The 13,493-nt window shown below is 45.3% G+C and overlaps 1 protein-coding gene across 2 annotated transcripts in view; it reads left to right on the top strand.

Moving 5' to 3' along the window:
* The first annotated feature begins 681 nt into the window (after nucleotides 1-681).
* The window catches only part of LOC311060701 (uncharacterized protein), a 74,087-nt gene continuing 61,275 nt past the window's right edge, over nucleotides 682-13,493 (top strand). The window contains exons 1-2 of one of the 2 annotated variants that reach the window (XM_084078994.1): nucleotides 682-880; nucleotides 9,229-11,885. In XM_084078994.1, coding sequence (XP_083935120.1) covers nucleotides 9,678-11,885 — 2,208 coding nt within the window. In that variant the 5' untranslated portion in view covers nucleotides 682-880; nucleotides 9,229-9,677. Of the gene's footprint in view, nucleotides 900-9,228; nucleotides 11,886-13,493 lie in introns of both variants that reach the window. The other variant, XM_084078993.1, reaches the window with a different exon arrangement.

Genomic DNA, 13,493 nt, shown 5'->3' with positions numbered 1-13,493 from the left:
CCTATAGTCCTATTTTTAGGATGTCTTGTGAGTATACTGCTACACTGTACACAGTACTTTATGCTGAATTAATAAAACAAGCTGTGTTCATATGCTGTAGTGACATGGCACAATAAGGCCATTACACAGACAGGCTGCATTATACAGCATGTTCACAGTAAAATCCTTTGGGTCTATTTTTGCTCTCACAGAGTTAAAGTTACACTGAGGACTTTACTGTGTAGTGCCAAGTGCAACTACTCGTGAAATATGGTGCTCAAATACTGCCAACAAATCATGTCTTTAAACGACCCCTTGTCTTTCACACAGACCACTACTAACTGCAGTACTCTGCTGTCTGTCTGTTTCTCTGTCTGTCTGTTTCTCTGTCTGTTTCTCTGTCTGTGTGTGTGTGTGTGTGTGTGTGTGTGTGTGCGCGCGCGCGTGCGCGTGCGTGCGTGCATGTAGGCGCACACGTGGTGCGTGTGTGTGTGTGTGTGTGTGTGTGTGTGTGTGTGTGTGTGTTTGTGTGCCCATGGTGGTAAGGGAGTGAAAGTGAGGACTGGGAAGGGGGCGGGTTTTGTTAACACAAGCTTCCTAATTGGTTGGTAGAGAAGCTTAGCGTGGGTGTGGTCTGGTGGTCTCCCACAGAGGGAGCTGACAGTAGTGACCAGGCAGGTCTCAACGCTCTGCTCAGCTGTAGGCAGGAGGCGAGGAGGGAAGGAAGGAAGGAAGGAAGGAGGGCAAGAAAGAGGGACAGTGAAAGGAAGGAGGGAACAGAGGAAGACAAGCTACGCTAAGTCCTGTGGGAGGAGGTGTGAATCCAACGTGGATATGCTGGCTGAGAGAGGAGACGTGAGTCTGAGATACAGCAGAGAAGAGTACTAAACAAGGCACAAGAGTAAGAGAGGACATTAACTGTGAGGTGAGTGTTTAACTGTGTGTGTGTGTGTGTGTGTGTGTGTGTGTGTGTGTGTGTGTGTGTGTGTGTGTGTGTGTGTGTGTGTGTGTGTGTGTGTGTGTGTGTGTGTGTGTGTGTGTGGGGGGGGGGGTGAAGATGTAACTGATACCGTTTGCTTTTTCTGCTCGCTTCCTCCACAGATAAGGAATTACTGAGGATCAGAGAATACAGATGAGCATGTCATGTTCTATGACTAATTATATATCATGCATATAATGCGTCTGCACGTCATCAATGTGTGTGAATGTGTGTACACGTGTGTGAGTGTGTTGTTGTGTGTTTGTATACACTTGGTTGACAGTACATCTCAGAAAGGTTGTGTGTGCACTGTACTGTAATTGCACTGTGTTAATTTAACCCTAAACCTTACCTCTGCGAGTGTAAAAGCAGAACATTTAGGTCCATGTTTACACTCTCAGATGTAAATTAACATTGAGGACTTCACTGTGTACACCGAGGCGCGCATATTTGGGTCTAACCTGTATGTGCAGGCATGTCACTGCATGTCATTTCACTCTTGTTTTCTGTTATGTCCTGTGTGATCAACAATGCTTTCAAAACCATTATCAGACAACTGAATGTAGGCTATGATACAACTGTTCACATCACATGACACACGACAGGTAAACATTATACACTTAACAGCGCACATCTACAGAATCAATGTGCAGAGACAGACACTATTTACGGGTCACAGGCTCAAATCCTGCAATGGCCTTACTGAATCTGAATGACTTTATATCAGTTGTGATTAGGAGTGAAACTTTTGAAGACATTTTAGTAGACGGGGTGTTACTGAGTGGAATATAATTACTAATTTACCGTGTCCCTGTTGAAGAGGCACGGTAGGCACCGACCTACTATGAAGAGACACGCTCCTAAACAGACCGCACGCGATGTGCCGACCTAAAGGTGCACATTTTTTTTTGAGACACAGAAATAGGTTTCTTTCCAGCAAAACCTATTGCAGTAAGAGAGGACAGAGCGTTTTGACTGTGTGTGTGTACACACACACACACACACACACACACACACACACACACACACACACACACACACACACACACACACACACACACACACACACACACACATTGATGTGCAGACTCATGATATACTGTTTATCATGACTTTCCCCATTCTTTAGTCATACACATGGGAACGTTTTATTTAAGGCGTTGCAGATCTTTGCTTTTGTTCTCTCAGGTTAGAAACAAGTCCAGTCAGTAAGCTGCTGTCTTTGTCCATCAGCCTGGTACATGACCCCTGCAGAAGACACTGTTAATTAGGTTGAATATGGTCACTGAATGGGGTTAAAATGTATTGGTATTGGTATACAGTCAAATCCTGTCTATTCATTTAACACACAGTGCACTTTCCTCAGAGACCCTCTCCATGTGCCTTTTTTGGTCTCCAAGACGTGAACATTTGTAGTATATACTGTTTGTGGGTGGATAGATGCCTTCTGGGACATTTGTTCTCCCAGCAGCGACTCTTTTGGAAGTTTTCCCACCTTGTCCTCCGAGTTGTGATATCTGAATTGAGTCCTGTGTTGGTCACGTCTCAGCAAGCCCCTGAGGGCCTAGCTGATTTTTATCATGTGTGTGATGACGAAGGGACGGATGCCAGGCAAATAGTCTCAGCCTACAAGGAGTCAAATAACAATGGAGCACATTTGAGCATATTTGTGAAATAGCTCCTGGCTGCTGAAGGCGCGCGTGCTCGCGTGTGTGTTTGTGGGCTTGTATGCAGAGCAGACTATGCACTTTCACTGCCGCCCACAAATGGAATGAAACACGATCCACTCATCAATATGGGCGATGCTCTTTCAATCAATAGGTGAATAATATTGTAGTGCTGTGCTGTAAAAAAGATGTTTACCTTTAAATGTCGTTTGGTTATCTGTTCTATCTTGAGAATAGTTTATTTTCATATTAATAAATACAGTATGTCTGTAGGCTCAAGGTCATGGTCGATATCTCCCAATCTCCCAATGTCTCCCTCATCTTGTTACTGTGTCAGACTATATTTCACTTACACTGCACCCACTGACTGACTCTCTCTCTCTCTCTCTCTCTCTCTCTCTCTCTCTCTCTCTCTCTCACACACACACACACACACACACACACACACACACACACACACACACACACACACACACACACACACACACACACACACACACACGCACGTTCATGCCACTGCATGAGTCAGAGGACCCAAGTCATTGTCTGGATGTGTCTTTAAAGGCAGTGTGAGAGACAGAGAGTGGGAGAGTGTGAGAGAGATGGCCTTGCATCTCATCCAAGCAAAGTCCTGTTCATACTGTAAATGACTGCCTCTCAGCTCGCCTCTTTAATTTCTCTACACCATAACTTAGTCAGTTCCTGTTGAATTATGATTCAGTGCAACAGCAAAGTAGGCAATCGTGTCAAATTAAGATGGCCAGATCTGTGTAGAGAGTAATCAATAGGCTCTTTGGGGCTTTGGCCTATGGGAGTGGAAGGTTGATCTGAAGTTATGGATATGACCAGCCATCTCTTCTCACACATTTAACTTAATACAAAGCCCCCTCTCTTTCCTGGACTTTGATCTGTCACTGGCTGCACTTCACAACGTATCATGCTGGTTGAAATCATAGCCACTAGTGCAGCGCGCCAGGCCAGCAGCAAACGAGCAGGGAGCTATTATTAGCACAAGCCCTCAGCGCCATATCTAGGCGACTAATATTAGACCTGCACACACACACACACACACACACACACACACACACACACACACACACACACACACACACACACACACACACACACACACACACACACACACACACACACACACACACACACACACACACACACACACACACACACACACACACACACACACACACACACACACACACACACACAGATTGGGGTTTAATTATCTGTGTGATTTGAATCATAAACACCCAGACCTGGGCCCTGGTGGAATATGATTGGCTTCAGGGTAGCGAGGGAGTTGAGTGATGGTTGTTACATTCACCTGGTGTCCTCTGTGTGTGTGTGTACACCTCAGATAACAGTCCCACAGTGAGGGAAATAAAGGATGACTCACCCATGTTGTCTAAAGGGGCTGCGCTGGTTTCAAGGCATCAGTTTGTGGCTGAAAGGATGCAGATTCAAATCAGACTATTTGAGAAAAGCTGAGAGGCGGGATGGGGATGGGTCAGAAGAAAATGATCTGCCCAAAATACATACAAGCCCAACTCCCACATACATATAATATTCAACAATCTCAGTGTTTTTTTTACATATCAGTTGGGAAAAAAAGAAAGAAAATCCTAAGTATATCCTCATACTCTTTCCTCTTCAGTCAACAGCATGTCATGCGGCTGCAGAGATCCAGGGCTTGTCATAAAGAGCTGGGTCAAAGGAGAAATCCATAAAGCACTTTCTGTATGCATGAAAAAGTCTTGCATTACATTCTTTATGGGCAGTCATATGATATGCTATAAATCTAAAGATATTAACATTTGAAGAGAGTTGTTTTAAAATGAGATATTCGAGATTGCTGCTGGAAGTGAACAACTCAATAGAACAAAAATAAAACACTAATTAAGTTATTATTATATAATTCAAGATATTTTTGTTTGAACTAGTGTGAATTTTACATACATTCTCTAAAATGGGAAAAAACTGACATTTGGCATTATGTTTCAGACATTTGTTTTATTAACAATCTTTACAGTTATTGTTACAATAACTGTAAAATCTGTCAAATTTGTATAACCATCAAGTAACATACAAGTAAGCAATGAACAGCGAGGAGTGTAGAGAAGTTTCCCTGTTTGATAACCTACAGTAGACGTTTGGCTAATTTGTGTGATTGACGTTGTACACTAAATCAGTGCACAGCATGGCAGGTGGAGGGTGGCAATGATGGGCCTCTGTTGTGAATCCTGGCACGGTCGAGGTGTGTGTTGCTGGAGTGGTGTGCCCACACATCCCAAACGGCACGAGTGCCAACTTGGCCAGAGCTCAGAAGACAGGGCATTCAAGGGTAGCACTGCAGCATGTAGGACCCCAGGCTATAGTAATGGATAACTGGACGAGCAAGAAAGGAAGGTGGGATTATTATCGATTGAATATTTAATAGGGAATTTGCATATCGTTGCTGTCGGGTGGAAACCTTGTACTGTATGTCCAAAACCGCTGCTTTTGAGGAAATGGAACTTACAAGTGCAGAGATAGGGGAAATCGCAGATCTACAAGCTCACGATGTGTCGCATCACAATGCATTGTGAGCCTGTAGATCAGCTATTTTCACATCTTTTTCTTGTATGACGAAGTAGGGCATTAAATGACGAAAAAACATAAAATGTTCAAATTTGGAGATACAAGGTTTCAGCAACAATATGATATGTGTAGCCTTCTGTCTGTGGCATGCATTGCACTGGCCCTGTTTTCTGCATGCATGTCCTTGATCCACCTGTGTCCATGTCTACTCTGAAACCCGTTGTCAATATGTCTTTGCAACAAGGTCACCAAGACTCCAGTTTCTTTGAGCTGTAATTTTGGCAGCAAATTGCCAGCGTAGCAATTGATTAAAGTAAAATTCATGTAATGTCCTATTCCCCACTGTGATTCAGCGCGGTGTGTTGGCACTGCGTCTGGTTAAAGAGAGGCTGCACTACATTGTTTACGTTGGGCCCTGCGATATTGTTACTGCTCTTCCTGTAAATCTATCACTCCTATATTACCCTGGCCGACTGCCAGCACCACTCTCCATTCTCACACACACACACACACACACACACGCACACACACACACACACACACACACACACACACACACACACACACACACACACACACACACACACACACACACACACACACACACACACACACACACACACACACACACACAACCTCACTCTGTCTTTCTGCCTCTTCCTGCTGTACTTCACTCTCTCTGTCTCTTTTTATGGCCTGGCTCTGTAGCAGGTGAGCCGTCTAGAAATGGGTCTGTCTGTCTGTCTGTCTGTCTGTCTGTCTGTCTGTCTGTCTGTCTGTCTCTGTGTGTGTGTGTGTGTGTGTGTGTGTGTGTGTGTGTGTGTGTGTGTGTGTGTGTGTGTGTGTGTGTGTGTGTGTGTGTGTGTGTGTGTGTGTGTGTGTGTGTGTGTGTGTGTGTGTGTGTGTGTGTGTCCACGGCTAATCTCGAGACCTGCTGGACCGATCAGTGGCAAATTTTCTTGTGCACACTGCCAGTAGGCCAAAGGAAGTACCTCCACACTTTTTTTTGCTTGCATTTTTAGAAATATTTAACTATAATTTGATAATGAAAGGCAACGGTGGTTTGATCGGTCAGAAACCTTTCCCATATATGGAGTCATACATAATAGATAGATGACTCATGATGTCATAGTGGCCACATGAAACCTGTGATCCACATGGGAGCTACACCGTTATTAGACCCCATCTTGTTTATTGACTCGTTTGCATTCACTCACACACACACACACACACACACACACACACACACACACACACACACACACACACACACACACACACACACACACACACACACACACACACACACACACACACATTCTTTTTTAGCTCCAGTCTGCTGGTGGCTACAAACATAAAAAATACTAGTAGTCGTGTCTAATCAGCCTGCCGTCTCCAGGCTCCCAGAGGCCTGCTCAGTGCTCACATTTATGATGCTGCTGAAGTGATGCTCCTCTTCTTGCCCTTGAAAAGAATCAGACACCACATGGGGTTCTGAACAACAGGAGAAAGAATGGTTTTCAACTAAATTGTTTTTGGGAAATAGTTGCAAATTAGATGACAAAGTACAAATTAGGTGAAGTATAAATGATCATCATTATTAATATCATTATAAAATGAGTATAAAGAGAGAGAGAGGGTTAGAGTTAGGGAGAGAGACAGTACATATGGATCATTTGAAGTGAGCACAGATGAGCACATCGGGGTCAAGGGCGAAAAAAAGTGACCTGCCTCTTGTGCCAACCCGAGCCTCACATCATGAGCACTCTTTGTTCTGTCAACTTCAATTTGTGATGCGTATGTTCTCTCTCCCACTGTTACCATAAGGCAACTCCAATCTGTCTCTGCTGGCTACTGTCTTGATTTTGTATGTCCTCTTTCATGTGATTCTTCTTTACAAGATATTGGCCATCAACGGCATTATTAACATGAAGAAATATACATACGAAGAATATAAGAGAAGAGAAAGAGTCCTTTGGCCTGGCTGAAGTTTTTTCCGCACAGATTGTTGTGCTTAAAGCTTTTCTGGGTGGTGATGTGCCAAGTGGCTTCTCAAGTTTGCTGTATTACCCATAATATAACATAGTTAAGTTGACTGTCACCCAGCAGGTCTACTTACTCATAATATAACATAGTTAAGTTGACTGTCACCCAGCAGGTCTACTTACTGTTTTGCATTTGCCTGTCTCCTCTTCGCCATCACAGGCCCACAATACTACCAAAGACATTTTTGTTATTGCGATGTCGCTAAATTGACAATAACTTGACATCCATATGGTTAATGCTTCTTTAATAACAGACTTCTGTTGGAACACAGAGGGGGTGAGATCTGAACATAAGGGGAAGAATGACACATTTGGCTGAGGCTACTGCCCCCCCCCCCCCCCTCCCCCAACTTTCCAGACATAACAGATACAGTATGGCCCGTGTGAAACAGGTGAATTCTGACAGGCTGAATATTGTTCTACTCTAACAAAGTTAGACCATATGCAGACACCACATACAGTATGCAGACACCCCACCATATGCACACAACCTTCTTGCTTTTCTTCGATCCTTCCATCAATGTCAAGCAGTTTGCTTGCTATAAATAAAAAACAACAACTCGTAGACCCCCTTTCTCAGGGCCTAAACAAAACTAAATTACATTTTCTTTGTCGGAGTGCATCATGACTGAGCTTGGATTTGTTGCATTCAGAATGGGAGTGACAGTGCCACCACTCTTGTGTCATCATTGGTGAGTCACAGACAAAGAGGAGGAAGTGAGGGGTAATTGCCCGCTTCCTCTTACAGCAGAATGTGCTAACTTTTTACCAGTTGATACCATGTATCTATTGCACACCTCATTAAAGCACATTATAATATATATTTATATCCCAGAGATAGTGACAATGACAATTTAAGGACTTTTAAGACCTTTTTAATTCCTAAAAAAAAGAAATGAAATGAAAAGAGACCATTACGGCATCAAAAGTAATCAGCAAACTATACCATAAAAACTGGTCAAACATTGGCCAAATTGTCTAATAGTATAAGAAAGAAGCAAAATGTTTTGAAATAGCTCATGTACAAGCTCTCAACACCACGCAACACGAGGCGTTGTGAGCTTGTATATCAGCTATTTTCACAATATTTATCTGTGGAACCGAGTCAAACTAAATGTAATGCCTCAACTCCTATCCAAGTGCTTGTCAGGGTGGAGGGTCCCCAATTTAAATATGATTATTTGGGGGGTCACGGCCTGAAAAGGTTGAGAACCACTGATCTAATTCACCAGATGTCACGTGGTGTACAGAACAAGTATGTTTAAATATTTTTTGAAAACTCTTGATCTGGCTTATGTACGGTACATGTAACTGAAAATAAGGTGGCCTGCTGGGACAGTCTCATAAACAGATATTCACTCATGTCTTATATTCAAAAATGTATATATTTTTGGGTATATATTATTATGGATCTTAGAAATTGATATTTATGTAAAATAATTGAGTAAAGTTTCCATAGCATACATTTTCAAAAGTGTCTCTCCTTGAGAGACCAGGCAGGGCAGAGGGAACAGGGAGTGATGTCACTTTACCATTTGACTTCTTTACTACCTTGGCTATTCCCAGTGGTAATTCTCTTTTGTTCAAGCAGAAAGTGCTACAGCCCTCCCGAAAAACAGAGAATGAAACTGTTACTCATCGGTGACGGGTGGGGCATTAACAGCGTTTTACAGGGCTTGAGTTAGGAGTGTTGTTTAGGTGCACCAGGAGAGTTGAAGCTAAATCCGAATTTATACTTGCGTCACATGGTTAGCTTGAAAACTAAGCAACACAGTCATCATGTGACTAAGTATAAATTAGACGTAAGTGAGGAACTCGATTAATGGGCTATACCTTTTCACACATTAACATCCACCCAATGAATCGAAGTTACACTCTGTAATCTAAGTAGGGTATCATATTATGACTTTATTTTCTTAATAATGATTTTTACAGCCCTCCATTTCCTTTCTGTCTCTAACAGGCATGAAGAGTGGAAAGCTGCTGAAGACGTCCCATGGGCGCGTTTTGTCCTCCGGTCAGTCACCCTGTGCTTGTCCACTCTGCACACAGACGTCCCAGCTAGGGACGCAGAGGAACGATCACCTAAAAATACACTGACATTCACCACCAGCAGATAAGCTGCATCAAAACACCAGGAAGAGGAAAACAAGGCAACAAGGAAGCTTATCTCCTTGTTTATCTCAGTGTCCCTCTCTCTTCCTCCTTTTCTCTCTCTTTGTCTCTCTCATTCTCTCATTCTCTCATTCTCTCATTCTCTCTTTCACTGTTTCTCTCTCTCTCTCTCTCTCTCTCTCTCTCTCTCTCTCTCTCTCTCTCTCTCTCTCTCTCTCTCTCTCTCTCTCTCTCTCTCTCTCTCTCTCTCTCTCTCTCTCTCTATCTGTGTCCTCGAGATGTGCTGAAGTAAAAGTCATGTCCCAGTCTGGAAAAGTCCTTCATCTGTATGTGGAGGTGAGGTCTGCCCCTGAGCAGGATGTGGAGAAAGGAGGTTTTGAGGAAGTGGGAGAGCGGGTTTTGGGTGTGGAATCAGCCCATGACAACACAGCAGCTCTCCTGTCTCAGCTAGCCAACCAGACCACCTGCCAGACTGTCGCCTGTGCCTCCACGGCTCACCGCCTTGCTCACGACTACAGTCGTAGCCAGTCTCCAGCGAGACACACTGTGAGCTTTCAGCCAGCCCACAGCTGCCAGTCCCCTACAGTTGCCAAACGCCGTAGTTTACCATGTGACGGAGTCCCTGCCTCTCACTCCCCTTCGTCACCTTCCTCTGGGAGGGTCGCTTCCCCTCGCACCTCTTCCAGCGGACAGAGGTTCAATGAGGAGCCAGTCGGCGATGGGAAGCGCTCTGTGGTAACCTTCAGCTACATCAAGAAGGCCAACGTGAAGACGGTGGAGAGTCCTCGCAGCACTGCGTGCCGTAGAGCAGGCAAAGAGGACAGATCCAACCCCATCCACTTCAACAAAAGGCTCAGCGACCCCATATGGTTTGGAAGCCCTGATTCCTCCTGTGGCTCCAGTCCAAAGCTGGCCTTTCGATCTCCAGGGGGTCACCAGCACATGGGCTCCCCCGGCCCACGCCAATCCCATCTAGACCCCATCGGCAGGGCAGCTACCCAGAGGGCCGTGGAGGAGTTTGGATCTCCCTTGCTGAGGATCAAGCTAGCCCATGCCCTCGAGCAAAGCTCAGAATCACGATACAACCAGCAGCCCCGCTGCCAGTCCTGGGCTGGGTCTCCCATTCAGCGTCAGAACACCTGTGCTTTCTCCAGTAACCATATGACACAGGTTATTTATGGCCTGCCCCGGAGCCCAGCCTCAGACCAGCTCTCTTCCCAAACGAGGCAGCCTGCTTCAAACACGTCCCCTCTGTCAACCCCTAGCATGGGCCACCAGAGCCCGCTTCACTGGTCAGGACAGGACAGGAGTACTACAGGGAGTCCAGCCACAACAAGACAAGTTCACAGAGCTTGTACCAGGAGCCCCTCACCCCAGGGAGCAATCTTTCAACTTGGCAATAAACTAGTCGAGGGCATGAACCAGCTAAGTGGCAGCAGGCCCTCCTCACCAGCTGACAGTCCAGAGGTGGCTCACAGGCTGGCGGAGGAGGCTACCAAAGTGCCCTCTGTTTTTACAGAGTCAAGAAGGTCCTCTTTGCACAATGCTTTAGGTGAGCTGGGCAGCAACTCATACTCTGATGAGCTTCACAGTTCACCTCCAAATGCACAACAGTTCCAGCAGCAAATACTTCAGATGAACATCCCTTTACATGGGCAACACACGCCAGCAACTGACAACACAGACTCCCACCAGCCTGAAAACTCCATTTCTCAGTCACACTCACAGGAAACTAACTCGCATGCCAACCACACACACCAAGAGGAGGGGCAGGACCAGAGCTCCATCATTTCAGAGACTGTAGCTTCAGGTTCTCCCGCCCTCCCCTCGCGATTCCTCCGCCCCTCTCAACCTCCCACTGAGGTAAGTTCTCCCATGAGGGACCCCAGGTTGCTCCGGGCTGAGCACAGAACGCCAGATAGCCCCACCCTCCATCGGTGTCAGCCCCCTCAGTACACGGGAGACACCTGGTCCCCTGGTCCGGAGAGGAGAGGGGAGCTGAGCTGTTTTGAGGGAGAGGAATGCACAGAGTTGTCCCGCAGGCTGTTTATTCATCAGAGTGTTGAGGAGGCACCGGTCAGCTGGACCTCCAGGCAGCAGTGGGGGCTCCAGGAAGAAGAGAGCAGCACAAGACTAAGCCTCACCCGTGGATCCGGGGGCGGACGTGGGGCCCTGAGCCCTACCGCCCAGCAGAAACGTGCTGAGCAGAGGAGGAGAGAGGTCCTGCTTCTGGGGCCTGTGGTGCTAGACTCCCCGGAGGAGGACGAGGGGTGCGATGACGGCGAGGGAGACGGGCTTGAGGGATACGGTCCGGGGCAGCGGCCAGGCCTTCTGAGGGTGGAGGAGCCTCCAGAAGGGGACCAGAACGGAGCCATGGGCGGGTCCTCCTCACGGAGCTCCAGTGGTGTGACAGGCAGCCTTGGGGACAGGGATTGTGTGTCCCCAGAGTCCAGTCAGTCCAGTCACCAGAGCAATGAGACAGGGGCCGTCACCTCAGGAATACAGGTGAGAAATGTGCTCACAACCACATAGACTAGAAAGACAAGAACAATGGGGATGTGATCGTTTAAAATGACTTATTCACACATTCAAGAAACAAATTGTAATTCATTCAGACAACAGGCGTATTGAAAGAATCCTGCCAGCCAAATATCTGAGCTAGGAGTGATCAAGTACAGCCCTCTTGGGGGAAGGGGAAGATAACCATGGCAGCAGGTAGCAGCAGTAAGCAGCATCTACTGTAGAACGAACATGAGCTTGACATTTAGAACCACCTATCAGCGGACACATCACCTTGTGAGCTGACGCTGTTATCTGACTCCACAGCCTCATTTTATTTTATTGAAAAGGTCAAGTGAGGGATAATCGGCGACATCATTTTTCATAACCACGCGGCCAGGAGTCGAATATCCTGCTTATGGCCACTTAACAATGATTAGAATATAATTTGTGTTTATTCTTAACCACTTGAACCCTTGCATCCCTATTCTGGGGGGATCATTCCCCAACAATAGCAGATCTAGAAGGTCACAATGTGATGCTTTGTGAGCTTTTAAATCAGGCTATTTTCAGCGAAGAGATTTGGTGCAGAGTGGATCAAGTACAGGGCCGACCAGGTCAAGTATTAGTTTACTAAGTTGGCCTATAGAGGGGTTTAAGTGGTTAATTTTGGGCAATACATTCTTCAAATAGAAACGTTTCAATAGCCAGTAAGCTATTCAGTAGTCAGTCTACTACTCCAGCAAGTGGGAGAAGCTGTAGTAATGACCTAGAAATGAGTAACCTATCAACTGTTTATATGCTGACAATTAATCACACACGCATAACATGTGTTCACATTTTATTTTCCCCCAGAAAGACGTCAAAATACGTCAAACAATGGCAGTCAATTAGTTAAAAGTTATATCAAAATCCATGTAATTGTTTTTAAGGTTAGCTTGTCGCTAATGTACAATGGTTTTGTATTTTGTCAATGGTTTTGTATTTTGTAAATTCATGTGACGTGCTAAAATGTAGTGGTGCTATGAAATTTATTGGACTATTTATTTTTAGTTATGCTGCAGGACCACATTGGAAACAAGTGTTTCATTACTCTTTAATGTGTCCTGGGTTTAAGTTATAGTGTGATTTTACTTGTATATCCTTTCCCAAAATCAAATCAATTCACATCAAATCAAATGTTAACTTAAATATTAATACAGTAAAATTCTTATTGCAGTTTAATTTAGAACGGAAGGCGGGCATGTCTGAAAATAACTGTGATAGTTTTTATTTGATCGTTTAAGTTATTGAACTGTCCCAGCATTAACTACAGAGATAGATTTGTAGTCTGTATTTGCACGTACATACATACGTTTGCATGTAAGTATAGGTCGGAGAGGCGTATTGTTGGTATCAGCCGAGAACGCAGGGGTCTATCCCTGTTACAATGTGCTAGACCCCTGGGAGATGGATTGCTGAGGTGGAGTGCCACATTTATCATCAGCTCCCAGTACTTACCGCACAACTTGCCACACCCAAGCCGTGCCCGGGATTGACCTTGTGGTTCAAAGGCAAGAGCTCTACCGACTGAGCTATCCGGACACATGTGCATGTTTGCATGTTTTTTTTTTA

This window comes from Gymnoscopelus microlampas (assembly GCF_963454915.1).
Source record: "Gymnoscopelus microlampas genome assembly, chromosome: 14".
In the NCBI taxonomy this organism is placed as follows: Eukaryota; Metazoa; Chordata; class Actinopteri; order Myctophiformes; family Myctophidae; genus Gymnoscopelus; species Gymnoscopelus microlampas.
Note: the sequence above shows the minus strand (reverse complement) of the source record. Positions and strands in the feature narration are given on the sequence as shown.